Source organism: Chiloscyllium punctatum, chromosome 38, assembly GCF_047496795.1.
Source record: "Chiloscyllium punctatum isolate Juve2018m chromosome 38, sChiPun1.3, whole genome shotgun sequence".
Taxonomy (NCBI): Eukaryota; Metazoa; Chordata; class Chondrichthyes; order Orectolobiformes; family Hemiscylliidae; genus Chiloscyllium; species Chiloscyllium punctatum.
In genome coordinates, this window is record NC_092776.1 from 49,245,355 (window position 1) to 49,268,363 (window position 23,009).

The following is a 23,009-nucleotide window of genomic DNA, read 5'->3' on the forward strand; positions in this document are numbered from 1 at the left end:
ACCCATTAAAAGGGTAGATCTTTATCAATCAATCTTAATAGGTTTCATAAGAAGGGACAAATTATGGTGTGTAAGGATAGCCTTCAACAGAGAAGCAGATGAGCTAGTGTGATATGCCTGGTGACATGCCTATTGTAGTAAGCTTGGAACTACAATAGCTTAGGCCAGATTTGTTCATAGTGTAAATAAACACTGTTTGAAAAAACATCTTGATATCTGGCCTGAACAGCTCTGAACAGACACTCCCATTTCAAAACATAATGCATCATAACTTTACAAGATACCTTAGATAAAGCCTTTGCGTGGTAAACTCTAAGGCCAATCTAAGGCCTTCAAGTATCAAGTTAATGATTAAATGAAAGGCAATGGATGTTATTTGTAATTGGAGTTAGCTCAATGTGACAGTACTGAGTGTCTATGGAGTTGGATTTCTGTGAGTCTGCCTGGGACCTCTCTAATCCTGTTACAGACCTGCAACCTTACGTTTCAGCAACATTACCACAAAGGAGGCAACCGAAAAATCCAGAAAATATATCAATAGAGATTCTCATTGGGTTCATCAGTGGCAGATTACATTTGGGCAAAATTATGAGACTGCATATTGGATGTATAGGAAACCTACAGACACCTGTTTATTTAGCTTGTCACCCACCATGTCCAGAATGTCTGAGGCAGCAGTGGAGAGAGTTTTAGTACTAAATCAATTGAGTTCAAATGTTCAGAGGATGTACTGAAATTGTGGTATAAAGTTGGTGATGCCGAAGGTCTGTTCCTCAATTGTACTATCAAACACACATATCTGTGAGGTGCTGCATTTTGAGAAAGCAAATCTTAGCAGGACCTATATACTTAATGGTAAGGTCCTAGGGAGTGTTGCTGAACAAAGAGACCGCGGAGTGCAGGTTCATAGCTCCTTGAAATTGGAGTTGCAGGTAGATAGGATAGTGAAGAAGGCGTTTGGTATGCTTTCCTTTATTGGTCAGAGTATTGAGTACAGGAGTTGGGAGGTCATGTTGCGGCTGTACAGGTCATTGGTTAGGCCACTGTTGGAATATTGCGTGCATATAGGAAAGATGTTGTGAAACTTGAAAGGGTTCAGTAAAGATTTACAAGGATGTTGCCAGGGTTGGAGGATTTGAGCTATAGGGAGAAGCTGAACAGGCTGGGGCTGTTTTCCCTGGAGCACCAGAAAAGAGACCTACGGGGCAACTTTTTCACCCAGAGGATGGTACGTGTATGGATTGAGCTGCCAGAGGAAGTGGTGTAGACTGGAACAATTGCAACATTTAAGAGGCATTTGGATGGGTCTATGAATAGGAAGGGTTTAGAGGGATATGGGCTAATATCCCAGGTGGGACTAGATTGGGTTGGGATATCTGGTCGGCATGGATGGGTTGGACCGAAGCGTCTGTTCATGCTGTACATCTCGATGACTCTATGATAGCCCAGTGATGCAGTAACTTGGTGCATAAACAAACTGCCTCTCCATTATGAACTTGTGATTTTATCTGCACTTCAACAAGGAATCAGCTGCCAAATGATAATTAATAACTAACTCAAGGACAGTTAGTAGACACTTGGGAATCTGAAAGCAGGTGGCATGGGGAAGGAACAAAAATTTATCTGTGCAATGAAACTTGAACAATAACCTGAAAGGAAGCAATTCCTGACCTAATTTTATAATAAAACCCAATCTTGAAAAAGATCTACCCATCAATGAAAACTATTTGAAATCCAGCTGCCTGCAACACATAGTCACAACTTGATTTTAATTGCCTTGATGTGTTTCCAATGAGACAGACAGAAAGTAAGTTAGAAAGCGGACATAAAATATTACATTTTCCAAGACGGGTACAAGTTCATCTTCGTAAAGATCCCGTGGCAATTTGCCAATGAAAATCTCACAGCCCCTCTCAGGGGGTGGGCCTTCCCACCCTGGAGGGGGTCCCCCATATTTTCTTTGTCCATTTTCCTGCAAAGAAAGGGAGATCAGATAATTGCTGTTCGTTTTTTTTTAAAATATAACAAAACCCTTCAATAAATATTAGATGGTTTACATCTTCAGTAAAGTAAACTGAATGTTATTTACACCCAGAAGATGGAACAAAATACTGAGTCAGTAACAAGGAACAAAATCACACGGTGTCGTAATGTGAAAAGAGATTTTGTTTTACACAGCGTTTATCCCCCAAGTGTCAAATCTGTCTGATTCACCTCTATCTGATCTTTGCAGAGCTCTGCCTTAATTTCAAAATGTTGGCAGATAATATAATGTATTATTTATATATTTGTTACTGACAAAATCAAATCTGAGTTTTGTTCTAATTTGGTTTATTATTATTGAGTGATGAATATATTATTTTGGACCCCAATTCTTCCCCTCAGATTTTCTGCTTTTTGATGTTACAATTTGACACTAAAAAATACTAATGAAAAAAATCAAGGATTTTAAGCCAGTTATAAAAGTTGAGCAGCCGTTAATACACCTGAATAAACATCAACTACTGACGCTGACAAAATGCCTTTACACACGGTGCTGTTTGAATTCTAGCATTCATGAACTGTGATTAGAATTAAACATATACTCTAATTTTCACTCTCCTTTAAGGTCCATTCTTTATGACTGTTTACAATGTTGACGCTTCACAACTTCACACATTGATGCTTTGCTTCAATGGATTGAACAACAAAATAAAAATGAAAAATATCAGGGTAAATGAAAAACAGATTCCTGTTATATTGTCTTTTCTGTGCTGTTCCTGTACAAATTCAATTCCTCTCAAATCTCCCGTCTTAGTATAATATTGTCAGTTATTGTGGGGGTGAATCCAGGAATTTTCTTAACACAACAAATGGGGAAAAATAGTTAAATCCAAAGATTTTGCACATCAGTTCATTTCAGCAAGTGATCATTGTCCAGTTTGAGGGTGAATCAAACTTCTCTATATATGAATTGATTTGTAATCTTGTATTGAACTTTTATAGACTATATAAAACTTCAAAAACATAATATGTAAAACTATTGTGTACATTGTCCTTGATCTTGCTTAATCTTTGCATTTTAACAGAAACAACCCTTTGTCTCTGAAGGTGCTTAACATCATTCCAATTCAAAACTTCCATTTGAACAATTGCAGTTTTAGGTGTAATGACAAATAATTCCAGCCATATCACAGACTTATTGTCATAATAAATTATTAAGCTAACTTCCATGATTTAGAAGTGGAAGTATTGTATTGCACTGATTTGGACTAAGAGCAGATTTATTATGATTGCATTAGATAGGATGATTAAAGAAAGATTAGTCCAGGTTAGGTGCAAATCAAACTTTTTTGTGGCTGATCAAAGAAATGATTACAGTGACCCAGCAATGGGTCTGTTTAGTCATTTAAGTATAAAGCAGTGTGCTTAAGAAGGCAAGGAAATACATAATAAATGGTAGGACTGAGAAGCGTTGATGAATTGAGGAACATTTGAGTGCGTGTCCTCAGATCCATGAAATGGAAGGCAACATGATTAAGCAAGTAGAAGGAATACATTATTAATGAGCTGAAGCACAGAGTTCAAAATGCTGGAACTTTTCTTAAAACGCTATTTAGATCACAGCTAGAGTTCTGCATGGAATTCTGGTCACCACATTACAGCAAGTACGGAATTACACTGGACATGGTACAGATGGTAGGTAAAAACAATGACCGCAGATGCTGGAAACCAGAGTCTAGATTAGAGTGGTGCTGGAAAAGCACAGCAGTTCAGGCAGCATCCGAGGAGCAGGAAAATCGACGTTTCGGGCAAAAGCCTTTCATCAGGAATCAGTACAGATGGTGAATGCAGATTGTTAATTATGAGGTAAGATTGGATAAGCTGTGTTCGTTGAAATGGAGGTTTAGGATTAAATTTAATTAAGACGCATAAAATTAGGTGGCGCCAAGATAGAATGGAAAGGAAAGCTCTATTTCCTTAGCAGAGATGTCAATAACCAGGGAGTGGTGGGGAGAAGGATTAATAAGGTATTGGGGTGAATCTTCTTGTTCACCTCAATGGTAAGGGGTATCTGAAATTTCAGGTTGAAAAGGGGTAATGAGGTACATTTTAAAACATTATACTTAAGAAGAATTGAGGATGAAAGTTAAGTTTTGTAATCTACAGAGCTACAGACCAAGAGCTGTAAAGTGGGAATAAGATAGACTATTTGCTGGAACAGGCATGATAGACTGAATATTACTTTTAGTTGTTTCTAAGACAGGTAACTAGTTACTGAAATGAAAGTAGCAAAGATAAAAACCTTCTTTTACAAAAATATTTTTGTCATATTTTACTCTTTTTAAGCACAATTCTATCAATGACATTTATAAATGATAAGATATTCATATTTAATGGTGTAGGTTATTCCATTAATATGGATATAATCTTTATATTTGAGCTAGACCATTCAGAGTGAAATCAGGAAGTGTTTTTTATCCACACAGAGGGTAGCAGACCACTCCCAGTACACTCATTGAATAATGGAATGGATTCGATTGGCCAAATAACCTCTTCTGCTCCTATGTCTTATGGTCTAACTGGAGCTTTCAGAACTTAAATGCATAGTTTTTTGTTAAGTTACTGGTGTGTAGGGATATGAAAGTTAGGCAGGCAAATGGATTTGACATTCTGATCAGGCATGATCGAATTGAATCATGGGATAGTGGAGTCTTTAGGCATTGATGAGAAGCGGTTTGGTTTTAAAACAATCACTGTAATTCTTCTGACCTGGTGGATGTGAGCTCCTACCTGCACCAAGCTATATCCTGTGCGGTGAATCAATGCACGTAATGTTGCTTCTTTTTGAGTGCCGGTCAATCCATCCCCGTTTTTTTGATTTGATTCCATTGTGAATGATTATCAGCAAAATAAATCAGGATAATTAGAGGTGCTCACTGCAATCAAATCCAAATTCAAAACGTATTTAAGTAAAATTACATAAAAAGTTTGGTTCGTTGTTTCAAAGTTCTGTAAAAAAATGCCATTAATCTGCAATTATACCTGTAAGTGATAGACAACACCCATCTCACAGAATTATGTAAAATTACATAGAATCACTTTGAATTTAATGCACAGAAACAAGCCATTCAACCCACATGCTCCATGCGCAGTTTCATAATTCATGCAAACCTCCTGCAACTCTGCTTCATCTCACTATTACTGCACAAGCCTATATTCCATTCTCACTTAAATCCCTGAAACCCTTTCCTGGCCCCAAAGTTGAAGGCAGGGTGGAAAGTGTTCTATAAGTAGCCATTCATTGGACTATAGGCCCTCTGTTGGATTGAAGCCATTTCCTGGAAAATTGCAAAAAGATCAGGCAGTTGGAAAGCCACCCAGTGCACTCTCTGCCCGTACTCTCATTGGCAAGTCCCATTCCATTCTTAGATTTGGAAGGGCCTACATAATTGAAATGGGAAATATAAGATCGTCAGACCATTAAAAGGAGTGTGGAATTCATAACACCTTGATTAAGGTGACAGTTAAAAAACAATGCTTGCAGTTTTAACAGGGCAGCAATGTCACAGTTGGACCAAAGCAAAGCAAGAGGGAGCAGATGTTGGCAATTGCAGAACACATTAATGTGGCATTGTGGACAGAAATAAAGTCAACTTACTTTTCCATGAGTTTAGCTTATTAAAAACTCGCATCAGAGTCCAGTTGGTATTGTCACTTATTTCATTCTTCTGCGTTTCAGAGTCACAGTTGTAATGGGGAGATGTTCACTTTAAGACGTCAAGGTTATGCCATCTCACGATAGGGACTTTGTTGCAGAGAGTGGAAAAGTATAGAGCTCCTCTGTAACTGTAAAGGGCAACGACAGCAGGACATTTCACTGCTGACAGTGGACCCCTTGTGCCTACATCATGTGACATGCCATTTGTGTAAGGCCATAGTTTGATGTTAGAATATGGTTGTTCTGTTATTTTAGGTTTTCGCCATATGCTGATTTTGAAAGCAAGCCATGTGAGTTACAATGAGCAAGGAATTCCCTGAACAAAGGGAATTATAGTTACTGTCTGTACCACCACGCCTTCATGGAGTTGGCCCCCATTTCTATGCTGGAAGAGTTGGACTCAAACTCTGCTCACTGTCCAATGCCAAGCTGTGTCAAACTCCTTCGTTCTGTTCATCATTGACCTCAGATTTTCTGGTGAGATTCCCAAGGCAGGCAACTATCAAGCTCAGCAGGGTTCTTCTGTTGCCCAATCAAATCTTCGTCTGGGTCCTCTGCAACAGGACATGTGTGCAGCCTAAGGGTCCAGCACATTGATACCTATAAGTACCCCCTTGTTTCATGCCCTTGCTGCAGACTACATGTACCGAGGTTCCCACCATGTGCGGATTCCATCTCTCTGCTATCCCTAAATTATGCGCAGTATCAATAGCTAAACTGGAAGCTGTAAGTTATCACTGTTTTCTTGCCAATTCCAAACTACCATAGCCCCTTCCCTACCCCACCATTGGTCAGGTTGCATTTCTTCAATATAGGAAAGAAGAAAACCACAAAGCTGGGGTTGTGAAGTGCAGAGTAGCACATGCATGCTCAAACTATCATCAGCATGTAAATCAGAGATGTTGTGGTTGCAAGCCACACAGGCTTTGGTGTGTGAGAGATAATGTATACAGCCACGTAATCACATTTGAAGGGGCCGTTCAGTGGAAAGAAAATAGGTCACCCAAATCTAAATGTTGCATGGACAACTTCTTGCAGCCATGCATACTGTATTAGGATCAGTTGCAACATATCACTGTCAGATAAATGTAATGATTGATAGAGATTGTTGTTATATTAGTTGGCAAACTGGGGAGTTGAGCAGTGTGTAAAGCTATTGCAATTGGTAGGATATGCCACTCAAAGTTACATTTGCTGACCTTGACCACTCGTTTGAGTTCACTGAACTTCTTACTGCACTGTATCCAGGTCTTTGGGGGGGTGGGGGGTCCTGAATCCCAGCACTAACTCCCATAGCTATCAGACTCTGAGTGGGTGTCTACAAAGCACTGTTGCTCTGTGCAGTCATAGAGAACTTCTACACCTTTCCACCTCCTCCAGCATTGCCTTTCCTGCAAGATTTTATAACCTTGGAGTCTGTTGTGTCCCACTTTGTGTCATCGTTCGATGTTTCCCAGGTCAAATCCTCCTCCTGCCCAGCTGACATTGCTGGATGAAACTAAAATGCATCTTTCCTTTAAACATTGCAACTGGCTCTAAGTGGTGCCAACCACTGTCTCCCCTTGATGATGTGTCTAGTCAGTCAACAGCACAGTTTGCACTGGCTATAAATTGAAATCACTGAAGCGAGTAAACAACATGAAATTGGCAGTCTGTCTGCACTGTAATCCATGGATCTAAGTTAATTACCTACTCCCTGTGCCCATTTTTGGGGAGCAATAAATTTAGCCCACTTTGTGCTTCTTAATCATGTTTTTAAATGAAGTGCCAACTAAGGTCTAGCTCATATATATGTAGCATATTTCATGACCAGTGAACGTCGTGAAGACCATTACAAAACGAATGAAATACTTTTTGAAATATAGTCACTGTTGGAATATTGAAGGAATTACAGCAACTAATTTGCAAACAGCAAGCTCCCAAACACAGCAATGTGATAATGATCAGACAATCTGATGTTTTATGGTGTAGATTGAGCGATAAATTTTATTCAGGGCACTGGGGAGAACTCCTTCTGTTCACTGAAATAACGACAAGGGATCTTATACATCCTGCTAAGCTAACGTCTCATCTGAAATGCAGCACTTTTCTATTAAGAAATACAGATGAGGAGTTTTTTATTGGATGGCGGGTGAATCTTTGGAATTGCTTAAATCAGAGGGTTGTGAAAACTCAGTCTTTGAGTACATTTTGATGATGACATTTTGGTTATTTATGGCATAAAGTGTTATATGTAAAGTGTGGCAAAAGGCATTGACGTGTACAATCGGCCATGATTGTATTAAATGTCAGAGTAGACGTGATGGGCTGTACTGGCCAGTTTCCTCTCACAGTCCAAAGACATGCAGGTTAGGTGGATTGGCCGTGCTAAACTTTCCCTTGTGTCCAGAGGTGGGATTGGCGATGGGAAATACATGATTACAGGGATAGGGTGGGGAGGTAGGTCTGGCTGAGATGCTTTTCAGACTGTCTGTTGAGACTTGATGGGCCGAATGGGATTCTATGATTGCCTATTCCTACACCCATGTTCCTAAATTCACTCATGGGTAAAGGTGTCACTAGGTAGGCCTTCATTGCCTATCGCTAATTGGTCAGACAGTCAATCACATCATTGTTGGATTGGAGTCACATTTCGGCAGATTTCCTTCCACAATGAGCATTAATAAATTAGATGGGGCTTACATCACTTGAAAGGGGGTTACATTTAAATTTATATTTATTTTTAAATTCTACATACCATCTGCCATTATGGGGTGTGTACCCTGCATCTAGAACATTCTCCTGGGACTCTGGATTATAATCCCGTGATGCTACCACCATGTCAATGCTCCCTGACATTGGGACCCCATTGATCAGTACCCTTTTCGCATGCAGTATAAATCATTGTTCTTTTTGCAATTTTGTATTCTTGCATCTGTCCTGATGAGTGTAAGATGTTTCCCCAACATGTCTCTTTTTTTCAGAAACGCTTACATTTCGTATTACAAAGCAACTACAGACCATTTCTGTGGAATCTTCCAATCACATTTAGAATATTACATCCACATCTTTGTGTATTATTTAGGGATAATCTCAAAGCCATGGTGATACTACAAAAGTGATTCAAAAAATTGAGATGAAGGATGAACAGCTTTAGTTATGAAGAGATAGCAGAGGTTATCATATTTGACATGAGTGTTAAGACAAGGTTGGAGAAATGCATGAAAATTGATCTGGTTTTAAATAAAATAAACCAGGAAAATTATTTCCTATGGCAAATAAGTTTTGTAACTTGACATCATCAGTTTAAAAATCATCAAAAAGACAAATAGTGTGGTTGGATTTCTTTTCCCCACAGAGCACTGTTGGCCACAATCCATCATAAAAAAAACAGAACTTAAAAAAATTATATAAATGTGACAGTGATAACTGTGGCCTCTACAATCATACAAATGAGCTTTCCATAATGTAAACTCCAATGCTTACTAACTTTTTTCTCAAAATTAAGATTATTTTTAGGATAAGGGGTTCAGTGGTTAGCACAGCTGTCTCACAGTACCAGGGACCCGATTCAAATCCACGCCTGTATGGAGTTTGCACATTCTCCCTGTGTCTGTGTGAATTTACTCCAGGTGCTCTGGTTTCCTTCCACAGTCCAAAAATGTGTGGATTAGGCATGCTAATTGCAGGGTTACAGGGATAGGGTAGTGGAGTGGGTCTGGGCGGGATAATCTTTGCAGGGGTGGAGTGGACTTGGGCCAAATGGCCTGCTCCCACACTGGACGGATTTTATTATAAGTTTTAAGAAAATAAAACTTAAATTATTCAGAATCTAAGTTTTCTATTGTATTAAATCATAGGTACTTAATAAATCAATTAAGTGCCTCCTTACAATATGCCAATGAAGCCAGAAACAGAAATGGGGTAAGACTCAAGTCCTAACATAGGTGCACACGAACAGTAGTAGGCCATTCGGCCCCTCAGGCCTGGCCCATACTAGGTAAGTCATTACTGGTCCGAACATGAGCTTAACCACCACCCCCCCCTCCTCATTTTTTGCCTGTTCCCTACACTTTTACTCCCTTATCAGTCACAAATCTCGAGGTTGACACGTTTGCATTTGCAAATCTGTGTGTCCCTGCACCAGTATTGCCATCAGTCATTGCTAGCTTTCCCTTATTGGTGCCAGGGAGAGCTCAGCAAAGCACTTTCGAGTGGACTGGAACAGTTCATGTCATGTATTTTACCTCTGAGTGACCAATCTGGGTTTGGGGCTGCACTCTTTGGACCTTGGGTTTTTGTCTAAAAAAGTTATTTATCTAGCGTGTTTTAGAAGTGGGGTCGGAATGTCGTAATCACACTCCGGTTGTAACCACCCCCCGCCCCAGCAGCCACGTGATGTTGTGCAGCCCAGTTTTGGAGAGAGGTGGCAGAATTCCTTGCTCAGCACTTTTACTGCAGTACGCTAGGGGAGACTTGCTTTCACCTGACCGCGCCAACTCCTGCTCTGAGCGATGCACGTTTACCGTCAGAGTGAGAGAGCTCTTTGGAGAAACCCTGGTTACTGTTTGCACACACGAGATAACAGGGTTTGGTGTGCTGGTCTTGTGCGGATCGATCGAGGCTCGTCTCAGATGTTAACTTTAGCTGAAAACCCCATCTGCTGTCGGAGACCATTGCACAGTACAGCAATAATCTTTGTCACAGAAATCCAACCCCCCACCTTTCCCCGCAATATCTACTTGAAAGTGACCCAAAACACCAGGGAGGGATTTTGAAGGCTCATTTTAAAGATGCTTTACCTTCAACTTTGTTTGTGTATGCGAGCATTGCAAAGGTTTCAAATCTTTAATTGCCTAAAAAAGGGCGTTTTCACGAAGTGAATCAATGATCTCCCCCTTTTTTTGTGTACTGTTCAAACTTCACTGAGTACCCCAGCGAAGATTGGAGTGACCATAGCCACCACAGCCCAGCTCCCTCAACATAGGAAACTTCAAAATATAATTAAAACAGACCCTTACACAATCGCAAGCTTCCCCCGTACCTTTCCCTCAGAGACATTTCACTGGAGGGGAAACAACTAACTTGCCGAATTAACCCCAAGCACGACCCCATCCCCTCCAAATATATATAAAAAAACCCACAAATGTAGTACCTGAGCAATTTGAGAGATCAGCGCCCGGAAAAGTCCTCCTTGATTATGATGAGGTTTGCGACGTGTCACCAATGTTATTCTGTAATCATCATATCAAAAATCCAAAGGTTCAGCTGGACGACTGTTTAACAATCAGCCCAGGTTAAACTTTAACTCAGTCTATCTCCCCACAAAGCAGCCTTTGCTCGGCTTGATTGGCAACTAGAAGGTTATTGTACAGAGGTAAAACTGAGAGTCATACTGTAACAGAGCCAGGCTTTACAGGAAGCTGTTCTCCATCAAACCAAAATAAAAATCCCATGTATTCACATTGTTTAATAATACAGCACCCAACAATTGTCAAATCTCCCATTAGTTTTTAATAAAAAAATGTTTTGCTTGTTAACCGTGTTTTAAATGTGCTCCCCATCACCTTTGGTTGACTTTGCTGTGGCTCTTGTTGGTGATGAATAGGACAGGAGCAGGTGACATCTGATGGAAAATGCTTACAACAATTTCCAACATTACAACACTGACTACACTTAAAAAAAGAACAATTCTTTGCCGGCTGCCTCCTGTAGTCATAAAAGCACAATACAAATGCGCATCTTTCTTATAGCAAGGGTGTATTCCATGCAAAACTTTCCCAGTGTTATTAAAGGGTCATCCATAGCCTTACACGTGACCAGGCTTTAGATACATGGTCCAGTAGCAGACAGGGGTTACAAGGGAGCCAAGGGGTTATGCATCAGTGTCACCAGTCAATAGTGACTGAATAAATAAAAATTCATAACCATGTAATAATTTGGAATTTGTGTAGAGTTGTCCCAACATTGCCAATTATTCTTTGGCCAATTCACTGGCCACTTTCATGGATTTTCCAGTGCACTTATTGCCTCTTTAACTTTAACATGTTAAAGCTGAGAATACGCTACAAAGTGTTGGACTTAGATATATGGTATTGTGAATTTCTGTGAAGGGAAGTGGGCTTGAACTACATTGGGTTTGATCCAGGTGATATTGGTAGCGCCAGGTGATAGCCCATGCTTTGGAAAACTGTGTGAGTGCTGCTGGGCCTTGATGACCTTGTGAAGATTTCCGTTGCTCCGGTATGCAGGAAGGCGTACTTGACAGTGATTGGGAAGTAGAATGACATCTCTTCCAACTCTCAAAGCACTTCAGCTCTGAAAGCAGGAACAGGATCCCCCACCTGGCCCCAGCTCTCTTCATGAGGGTCGCAATGGTTCTGTCTAATAACCAATCAAACTTGACATGACATTGAAATTCCTGGAGATGTTTCCTGTTTAAGCAAGAAAAATGCCCTGTTTTTTGAAGCTGCTGCAGTTCTTTGAGATGTCTGATTTCCAGCCCCTCAAGTTGCTGCTGTAAACAATGTTACTTGTTGTTACAAAGAAGACAGGAGCAGGAGTAGGCCTTTTGATCCCTCTAGCCTGCTCTGCCATTCAATATGATCATGGTGATCATTTAGATCAATACCCTAATCCTGCTTTTCTCCCATTCTCCTTGATTTCTTTAGCCACAAGAGCTGCAACTCCCTCCATCTTGAAACATGTAATGTTTTGGCCTCAACCACTTCCCGTACTATTAAATTCCACTGGTGTACCACTCTCTGGGTAAAGAAATTTCTCCTCATCTCAGTACTAAACAGTTAGTTCCCATATCCTTAACCTATAAGGCCTAGTTCTGAACTCCCCTAACATTTGCAACATCCGTCCAGCATCTAACCTGTCTTGTCCTGTTAGAATTGTATAGGTTTTTATGAAATTCCCCCTCATTCTTCTAAACTCCAGTGAAAACAATCCTGACTGACTCAACTTCTCCTCATATGTCAGTCCTGCCATCCCAGGAACCAATTGGTGCACTCCATCTGTAGCAAGAACATGCTTCCTCACAGACAAGGAGATCAAAGCTGCACACAATATTCCAGGTGTGGCCTCACCAATGCCCTGTATAATTGCAGCAAGACATCCTTCTTCCTGCACTCAAATCTCCTTGCTATGAAGGGCAACATACAATTTCCTACATTACCAGTTACTTTCAGCGAGTGGTGCACAAGGCCACCCAGACCCAAAACGTCGAATCTCCTGCTCCTCAGATGCTGTCTGACCTGCTGTGCTTTTCCAGCACCACACTCTCGATCTCCAGCATTTGCAGACCTCACTTTCTCCCTGTTATTGAACATTCCACTCTCTCAATTCACAGCTATTCAAATAATAATTCTATTATTATTTTTGCTGATTACACATTTACCCATACCATGCATTTACTCACTCAGCCTTTCTGGGTAATCCAAGATGGAGGACGGGAAAGATTTCTGGCTGTAAGAGCTGCTCCTTTTTTTGAGGTATTTTAGGAGTTGGAGGTGATTTCCTCGAATTCCAGGAGCAGCAATTACTGTTTTATATGCTGTTGCATTGTTTTGGAACTTTGGGAAAAATAAAAGTTAAAACAACAGCAGCTTTAAAAGGGAGAAGAGCAGACAAAGGAAGCACATGGTGAGGACAATGCGGGAGAGAGAGAGAGAGAGAGAGAACCTGCACAGTTACTGCCTTTGCTGTTTGAATTTGTGTATTGCTGGACATCGGAGTGCATCTGGGAAAATTAACAAACAGTAAAATTCACAACTAATCTTGGAGGAACTGTTGGGTGAAGTTCACAGCACAGAATCAGATAAGTTAATTGTTGTTTTAAGTCTGTCCAAGAGAAAGGCTGCAGTAGTGAGTATAGTGGATTCTTACTTGATTATATGTTTTTGGAGATAAGTCTCTTGATTAAACTTAAAATATAAGCCACAGCTATTAATTTAACCTGGGGCAGTGTTTGTAGAGGAATAAGACGGTGTTATTTTCTGGGTCTGTAGATTGTGAAGGAGCAAAAATGGTCTTTGCAGTGATATGCACTTCTTGTCAGATGTGGGAGTTTAAAGAGAGTTTAAGGGTTCCTGCAGATTATATCTGCCATAAATGCTTTTGGATGCAAATCTTATCAGATCGAGTGGATCAGTTGGAGAGACAGATAGAAGCGATGAGGAATTTGCAACAGCAACAGTATATGATGGATGGCAGTTATAGGAAGGGGGGAAAGTCTCAGATGCAGTCACATAGATGGGTTAACTCCAGGAAGGGTGAGAGAGGTCAGCACCAAGAGCAGGAGTCTTTTTGGATATACCCATTTCAAACAGGTGTGCTGTTTAGGAAAATGTAGGGGGTGATGGATTCTCAGGGGAACGTAGCACAAACAGCCAAACTTCTGATATTGAGACTGGCTCTAATGCAACGAGGGTATGTCAGCTTCCAAGAGATCAATTGTGTTAGGGGATTCTGTAGTCAGAGGTACAGATAGTCGTTTCTGTGGCCAGCAGAGAAAAAGCAGAATGGTGTGTTGTTTCCCTGGTGCCAGGATCAAGGATGTCTCAGAGAGGGTGCAGAATGTTCTCACGGGGGAGAGGGGCCAGCAGGAGGTCATTGTCCACATTGGAACCAATGACATTGGAAAGGAAAAGGTTGAGACTCTGAAGGGCGATTACAGAGAGTTAGGCAGAAATTTAAAAAGGAGGTCCTCAAGGGTAGTAATATCTGGATTACTATGAGCTAGTGAGGGCAGGAATAGAAGGATACAGCAGATGAATGCATGGCTGAGGAGCTGGTGTATAGGAGAAGGATTCACATTTTTGGATCATTGCAATCTCTTTTGGGGTAGAAGGGGAGTGCGCAGGTGGTGGGACCCAGGGAGATAGTGAGGAAAGAGATTGATCTGAGACAGGTACAGCTGAGAACAGAAGTGAGTCAAACAGTCAGGGCAGGCAGCGACAAGGTAGGACTAATAAATTAAACTGCATTTATTTCAATGTAAGGGGCCTAAAAGGGAAGGCAGATGAACTCAGGGCATGGGTAGGAACATGGGACGAGGGTATCATAGCAATTATGGAAACACGGCTCAGGGATGGGCAGGACTGGCAGCTTAATGTTCCAGGATACAAATGCTACAGGAAGGATAGAAAGGGAGGCAAGAGAGGAGGGGGAGTGGCATTTTTGATAAGGTATAGCATTACAGCTGTGCTGAGGGAGGATATTCCCAGAAATACATCCAGGGAAGTTATTTAGGTGGAACTGAGAAATAAGAAAGGGATTATCACCTTATTGGGATTGTATTATAGACCCCCCAATAGTCAGAGGGAAATTGAGAAACAAACTTGTAAGGAGATTTCAGCTATCTGTAAGAATAATAGGATGGTTATGGTAGGGGATTTTAACTTTCCAAACATCAACTGGGACTGCCATAGTGTTAAAGGTTTAGATGGAGAGGAATTTCTTAAGTGTGTACGAGACAATTTTCTGATTCAGTATGTGGATGTACCTACTAGAGAAGGTGCAAAATTTGACCTACTCTTGGAATAAAGGCAGGACAGGTGACTGAGGTGTCAGTGGGAGAGCACTTTGGGGCCAGCGACCATAATTCTATTAGATTTAAAATAGTGATGGAAAAGGATAGACCAGATCTAAAAGTTGAAGTTCTAAATTGGAGAAAGGCCAATTTTGACGGTATTGGGCAAGAACTTTCGAAAGCTGATTGGAGGCAGATGTTCGCAGGTAAAGGGATGGCTGGAAAATGGGAAGCCTTCAGAAATGAGATAACAAGAATCCAGAGAAAGTATATTCCTGTCAGGGTGAAAGGGAAGGCTGGTAGGTATAGGGAATGCTGGATGACTAAAGAAATTGAGGGTTTTGATAAGGTGCCACACGGGAGGCCGCTGAGCAAGCTGAGGGCCCATGGTGTTTGAGGTGAGCTACTGGTATGAATTGAGGATTGGCTGTCTGACAGAAGGCAGAGAGTTGGGATAAAAGGTTCTTTTTCAGAATGGCAGCCGGTGACGAGTGGTGTCCCGCAGGGTTTAGTGTTGGGGCCACAGCTGTTCGCATTATATATTAGTGATCTGGATGAAGGGACTGGGGGCATTCTAGCGAAGTTTGCAGATGATACGAAGTTAGGTGGACAGGCAGGCAGTACTGAGGAAGTGGGGAGGCTACAGAAGGATCTAGACAGTTTGGGAGAGTGGTCCAGGAAATGGCTGATGGAATTCAACGTGAACAAATGCGAGGTCTTGCACTTTGGCAAAAAGAATAAAAGCACAGACTAATTTCTAAACGGTGAGAAAATTCGTAAAGCCAAAGTACAAAGGGATCTGGGAGTGCTAGTCGAGGATTCTCTAAAGGTTAACATGCAGGTTGAGTCTGTGATTAAGAAAGCAAATGCGATGTTGTCACTTATCTCAAGAGGGTTGGAATATAAAAGCACCATTGTGCTACTGAGACTTTATAAAGCTCTGGTTAGGCCCCATTTGGAGTACTGTGTCCAGTTTTGGTCCCCACACCTCAGGAAGGACATACTGGCACTGGAACGTGTCCAGCGGAGATTCACATGGATGATCCCTGGAATGGTTGGTCTAATATATGAGGAACAGTTGAGGATCCTGGGATTGTATTCATTGGAGTTTAGAAGATTAAGGGGAGACTTAATAGAGATGTACAAGATAATACATGGCTTGGAAAGGGTGGACACTAGGAAATTGTTTCCGTTAGGTGAGGAGACTAGGACCCGTGGACACAGCCTTAGAATTAGAGGAGGTAAATTCAGAACAGAAATGCGGAGACATTTCTTCAGCCAGAGAGTGGTGGGCCTGTGGAATTCATTGCCGCAGAGTGCAGTGGAGGCCGGGACGCTAAATGTCTTCAAGGCAGAGATTGATAGATTCTTGTTGTCTCGAGGAATTAAGGGTTACGGGGAGAATGCGGGTAAGTGGAGTTGAAATGCCCCTCGGCCATGATTGAATGTCGGAGTGGACTCGATGGGCCGAATGGCCTTACTTCCACTCCTATGTTTTATGGTCTTATGGTCTTATGGTTTGGTTAAGAAAAAGAAGGAAGCATATGTCAGGTACAGACAGGATAGATCGAGTGAATCCTTAGAAGAGTATAAAGAAAGTAGGAGTGTACTTAAGAGGGAAATCAGGAGGGCAAAACGGGGACATGGGATAGCTTTGGCAAATAGGATTAAGGAGAATCCAAAGGATTTTTACAAATATATGAAGGACAAAAGGGTAACTAGGGAGAGAATAGGGCCCCTCAAAGATCAGCAAGGTGGCCTTTGTGTGGAGCAACAGAAAATTGGGGAGATACTAAATGAATATTTTGCATCAGTATTTACTGTGGAAAAGGATATGGAAGATATAGACTGTAGGGAAATAGATGGTGACATCTTGCAAAATGTCCAGATTACAGAGGAGGAAGTGCTGGATGTCTTGAAACGGTTAAAAGTGGATAAATCCCCAGGACCTGATCAGGTGTGCCCTAGAACTCTGTGGGAAGCTAGAGAAGTGATTGCTGGGCCTCTTGCTGAGATATTTGTATCATCGATAGTCACAGGTGAGGTGCGGGAAGACTGGAGGTTGGCAAACGTGATGCCACTGTTTAAGAAGGGCAGTAAAGGCAAGCCAGGGAAATATAGACTGGTGAGCCTGACTACGGTGGTGGGCAAGATGTTGGAGGGAATCCTGAGGGACAGGACGTGCATGTATTTGGAAAGGCAAGGTCTGATTCGGGATAGTCAACATGGCTTTGTGCGTGGGAAATTATGTCTCACAAACGTGATTGAGTTTTTTAAAGAAATAACAAAGAAGATTGATGAGGGCAGAGCAGTAGATGTGATCTATATGGACTTCAGTAAGGCGTTCGACAAGGTTCCCCATGGGAGACTGATCAGCAAGCTTAGATCTCATGGAATATAGGGAGAAGTAATCATTTGGATACAGAACTGGCTCAAAGATAGAAGACAGAGGGTGGTGGTGGAGGGTTGTTTTTCAGACTGGAGGCCTGTGACCAGTGGAGTGCCACAAGGATCGGTGCTGGGCCCTCTACCTTTTGTCATTTACATAAACGATTTGGATGCGAGCATAAGAGGTACAGTTAGTAAATTTGTAGATGACACCAAAATTGGAGGTGTAGTGGACAGCGAAGAGGGTTACCTCAGATTACAACAGGATCTTGACCAGATGGGTCAATGGGCTGAGAAGTGGCAGATGGAGTTTAATTCAGATAAATGTGAGGTGCTGCATTTTGGGAAAGCAAATCTTAGCAGGACTTATACACTTAATGGTAAGGTCCTGGGGAGTGTTGCTGAACAAAGAGACCTTAAAGTACAGGTTTATAGGTCCTTGAAAGTGGAGTCGCAGGCAGATAGGATAGTGAAGAAGGTGTTTGGTATGCTTTCCTTTATTGGTCAGAGTATTGAATACAGGAGTTGGGAGGTCATGTTGTGGCTTTACAGGACATTGGTTAGGCCACTGTTGGAATATTGCGTGCAATTCTGGTCTCCTTCCTATCGGAAAGATGTTGTAAAACTTGAAAGGGTTCAGAAAAGATTTACAAGGAAGTTTTCAGGTTTGGAGGATCTGAGCTACCGGGAGAGGCTGAACAGACTGGGGCTGCTTTCCCTGGAGCGTCAGAGGCTGAGGGGTGACCTTATAGAGGTTTACAAAATTATGAGGGGCATGGATAGGATAAATAGACAAAGTCTTTTCCCTGGGTCGGGGAATCCAGAACTAGAGGGCATAGGTTTAGGATGAGAGGGGAAAGATATAAACGAGACTTAAGGGGCAACTTTTTCACGCAGAGGGTGGTATGTGTATGGAATGAGCTGCCAGAGGATGTGGTGGAGGTTGGTATAATTGCAACATTTAAGAGGCATTTGAATGGGTATATGAATAGGAAGGGTTTGGAGGGATATGGGCCAGGTGCTGGAAGGTGGGACTAAATTGGGTTGGGATATCTGGTCTGCATGGACGGGTTGGACCGAAGGGTTTGTTTCCATGCTGTACATCTCTATGACTCTGAATCATACTGCAACATCTTTGCATTCTCCTCACTGCTCAGATATTACGTTTAGTTCTCCCATCTAAGTCATTAAGATATATTGTGAATAGCTGGGGTCCTAGTACTGTTCCCTGCAGTACCCCATTAGTCACTACCTGCCATTCAGAAAACAACCTGCCTATGCCTGCTAACCAATTCTCGATCTAACTTCAATCTCTTTCATTTAATTTATACATTAATTACTCATGTGAGACTTTGTGGAAGTCCAAATAAACCACATCCACTGGGTCCCTCTGATCAACACTATTAGTTGCATCCTTGAAGAATTCCAGTAGACTTGTCAAGCATGATTTTCCTTTTGTAAATCCATGCTATATATGATTCTACCATTGCTCTTTAAGCACTCTGCTACAAAATCCTTGACAACAGACTGTAGCATCTTCCTCACTACCAATGTCAGATTCACTGGTCTATAATTCCCTACTTTCTCTCTACCTCCCTTTAACATAGTGGGGTTATATTAGTTAACCTCCAACCTGTAGAAACTATTTCCAAGTGTAAAGAATCTTAGATCATGACCACCAATGCAACTGTTATTTCTAGGGCCACTTCCTTAGATAGTCTGGACTGTAGATTACCCTGAGGATTAATCAACATTCAATCCTGTCAATTTATTCAACACGATTTCTCTACAATGACAGATTTATTCAGTTCATCTCTCTCACTAAAAACTGTGTTCCCCATCATTTCTGGTATATTTACTTGTATCATCCTTTGTGAAGACAGAATTATAGAATCCCTACAGTGTGGAAACAGACCATTTGGTCCAAGTCCCCACTGACCCTCCAAAGAGTAACCCACCCTGACCCATTCCCCTACCCTATTACTCTACATTTCCCCCTGACTAATGCACCGAACCTACACATCACTGAACACTATGGGTAATTTAGCTTGGCCAATTCACCTAACCTGCACATCTTTGGATTGTGGGATGAAACCTGAGCACCTGGAAGAAAACCCATGCAGACAAGGGGAGAATGTGCAAACTCCACACAGACAGTCGCCCGAGGCTGGAATCGAACTTGGGTCCCTGGCACTGTAAGGCAGCAGTGCTAACCACTGAGCCACTGTGCTGCCCAAAAATGACTGCATTCAACATGTTATGTTCAACTTAAACACAGCTCAGCCAAGTTTCAGTATAACGAGCTACCAGCACTGGTGGCAGCGAAGTGGAATATAAATTTAGTTTGTCAGCAATTTCTTTATTCACCATTGTAAATCCCCCCCATTTTCTGTCTGTCAGCGGCCTGCATTTGTTTTCACCAATCTTTTTCCCTTTATATATCCATAGAAACTTTTACAATTAGCTTTTATGTTCCCCACAAGCTTACACTTATTCTCCATTTTCCACTTCTTAACCAATCCATTGTCTTCCTAAACTATTCTCAATCGTCAGGTCTTTAGTTTTATCTTGTCAATTTTTAGCCTCTTTTCTGTATGTAATACTATCCCTTGTTCTCTTTGTACTCTTGCACCAGGCAGGATTAAACAACTTTACTCACTCACCCACTTGCGCTTTGAATGTTTGCATTTGCCTATCCGCTGTCAGTCCTTTCAGTAACATTTCTCAATCTATTATAGCCAATTCATGTCTCATGTCATCACAGTTTCCCTTATTAAGATTCAGGAACCCTCGTCTCCGAATCAATTACCTCACTCTCCACCTTGACGATGAATTCTATCATATTATGGTCACTCATCAAAACTACATTACCAATTGTTGTCTTCTCATTGCTTTATACCCAGGGTGAATTTAGTTTGTTGGCCATTTCTTTATTCTCTGTTATATAATCCCCTATCTCAGACTGTAAGGGACCTACATTAGTTTTCAACAGTCTCAAGGTATTTCGAGCTTGAGTGGTAGTTCAATGGGACTGAAAGCCTCTTGGGTATCACAAATCTGGACATGGTCATCCTGGAGCTTAAGGAAGTGCAGGCAGAGAGGGAATCGATGACTGCCAGATAGACAGGGGGGGGGGGGGGGGGGAATGCCTCATGAACATCTCACTCTCAAAACCATTCTTGGATAATAGTGAGAGTAATGGTTCCTTGTGAAGACCAGCCAAAGCCAAGATGACGACATTGTGGTTAGTCCCGCTGGTTGGTGGTGGGAGGAAGAGATGTGGAAAGGTAGTAGGGATAAGGGATTTGTTATGAGGAGAGTGTGGTTTAGATGTAACTCCAGTATGGGATGGTGTCACCCAGGTGCCAGGGTCAAGGATAGCATGGAATGGCTGCAGACCATTCTTAAAGGGGAGGGTGAACAACTGAAGCTCCTGGTCCTTTTTGGACCAATGACATTGGAAGGAAGAGGAATGCAAACAGTGTTTATTGAGTTAGGTCAGAAATTGAAAAGCAGGATTTCAAAGGCAATAATCTCTGGTTTGCTTTGAGTACCACACAGTAGTGAGAATAGGAACAGAAGGATGGAACAGACGAATGTGTGGCTGGAGGGATAGTGCAGGAGGGACGGCTTCAGATTTCTAAAATAATGAGACGGTTTCTGAATGAGATGGGATCTGTGCAAGTTGGATGTGTTACATTTGGGCAGGAATGGAATCAATGTCCTCACAGGGAGGTTTCTTTGCTGTTGGTGTAGATTGAAGCTATTTTAGCCGGGAAATGGGATTGTGACAAACAGTTCAGAGGGGAGAGAAGCTGAGAAGAAATTCGAAGTCAAAATGCTAGCAGGTGAATCTGGAAGGCATAGGCTAGATAAGAAATAAGTGAATTTTGCAGGACTAGATGGAGTATATTTTAATGCTTGAAGAGTAAAAGAGATGATCTGAGGATGCAGACAGATACATGGGAGTATGATAACACAGCTATGACCAAGAATTGGCTGAAAGATGAGTGGGATTGGCAACTCAGCATTCCCTAGTTACAGGGTATGAGATAAGATAGAGAGGCCTTAATGTGGAGGTGCTGGTATTGGACTGGGGTAGACAAAGCTCGAAGTCCCACGACTCCAGGTTATAGTCCAACAGGTTTACTTGAAATCACAAACTTTCAGAGTGACTTCAGCCGACGAAGGAGCAGTGCTCCGAAAGCATGTGATTTCAAATAAACTGATGGATTATAACCTGGTGTCATGTGACAGGTTACATGTTACCTCTAACCTTTGCCCCTAAGGTCCCTTTTACATCTTTTGCCTCTCATCCTAAACCCTATGCCCTCTAGTTCTGGATTCCCCCACCCAAAGGAAAAGACTTTGTCAATTTATTCTATTCATATCCCTCAATATTTTATATACCTCTATAAAGACTTTTTCAATTTATCCTATCCATGATTTGATATACCCTCAGCCTCTGACGCTCCAGAAAAAACAGCCCCAGCCTATTCAGCCTCTCCCTATAGCTCAAATCCTCTAACCCTGGCAACATCTTTATAAATTTTTTCTTAACCCGTTCAAGTTTCACAACATCCTTCCGATAGGGAGGAGATGGGAATTGCCCACAATATTCCAACAGTGGCCTAACCAAGATCCTGTACAGCCGCAACTTGACCTCCCAACTCCTATACCCTATGCTCTGACCAATTAAGGAAAGCATACCAAACATCTTCTTCACTATCCTATCTACCTGCTACTCTACTTTCGAGGAGCTATGAACCTGTACTCCAAGGTCTCTGTGTTCAGCAACACTCCCCAGGACCTTATTGTTAAGTGTATAAGTCCTGCTAAGATTTGCTTTCCCAAAATGCAGCACCTCTCATTTAACTGAATTAAACTTCATCTGCCACTTCTCAACCCATTGGCCCATCTGGTCAAGATCCTGTTGTAATCTGAGGTAACCCTCTTCGCTGTCCACTACAGCTCCAATTTTGGTGTCATTTACAAACTTACTAACTGTACCTCTAATGCTTGCATCCAAATCATTTATGTAAATGACAAAAAGTAGAGGGCCCAACACCCATCCTTGTGGCACTCCATCGATCACAGGCGTCCAGTCTGAAAAACAACCTTCGACCACCACACTCTGTCTTCTACCTTTGAGCCAGTTCTGTGTCCAAATGGCTAATTCTCCCTGTATTCCATGACATCCAACCTTGCTAACCAGTGTCCCATGGGGAACCTTGAACGCCTTACTGAAGTCCATATAGATCATGTCAACCACTTTGCCCTCATCAGTCCTCTTTGTTACTTTTTCAAAAAATTCAATCAAGTTTGTGAGACATGATTTCCCATGCACAAAGCCAGGTTGACTATCCCAAATCAGTCCCTGCCTATCCAAATACATGTAAATCC

General features: G+C 41.7%; 1 protein-coding gene across 8 annotated transcripts in view; it reads right to left on the reverse strand.

Annotated features, from left to right (window-relative positions):
* a1cf (apobec1 complementation factor) overlaps positions 1-10,943 on the reverse strand; it is a 40,044-nt gene extending 29,101 nt beyond the window's left edge. For 5 of the 8 annotated variants that reach the window (XM_072557861.1, XM_072557860.1, XM_072557857.1 and 2 more), the window contains exons 1-3: positions 10,836-10,943; positions 4,753-4,919; positions 1,838-1,972 (exon numbers count right to left, since the gene is read on the reverse strand). In XM_072557861.1, coding sequence (XP_072413962.1) covers positions 1,838-1,972; positions 4,753-4,872 — 255 coding nt within the window. In that variant the 5' untranslated portion in view covers positions 4,873-4,919; positions 10,836-10,943. The remainder of the gene's footprint in view (positions 1-1,837; positions 1,973-4,752; positions 4,920-10,835) is intronic. The other 3 variants (XM_072557862.1, XM_072557859.1, XM_072557856.1) reach the window with 1 other exon arrangement.
* Positions 10,944-23,009: the final 12,066 nt, after the last annotated feature.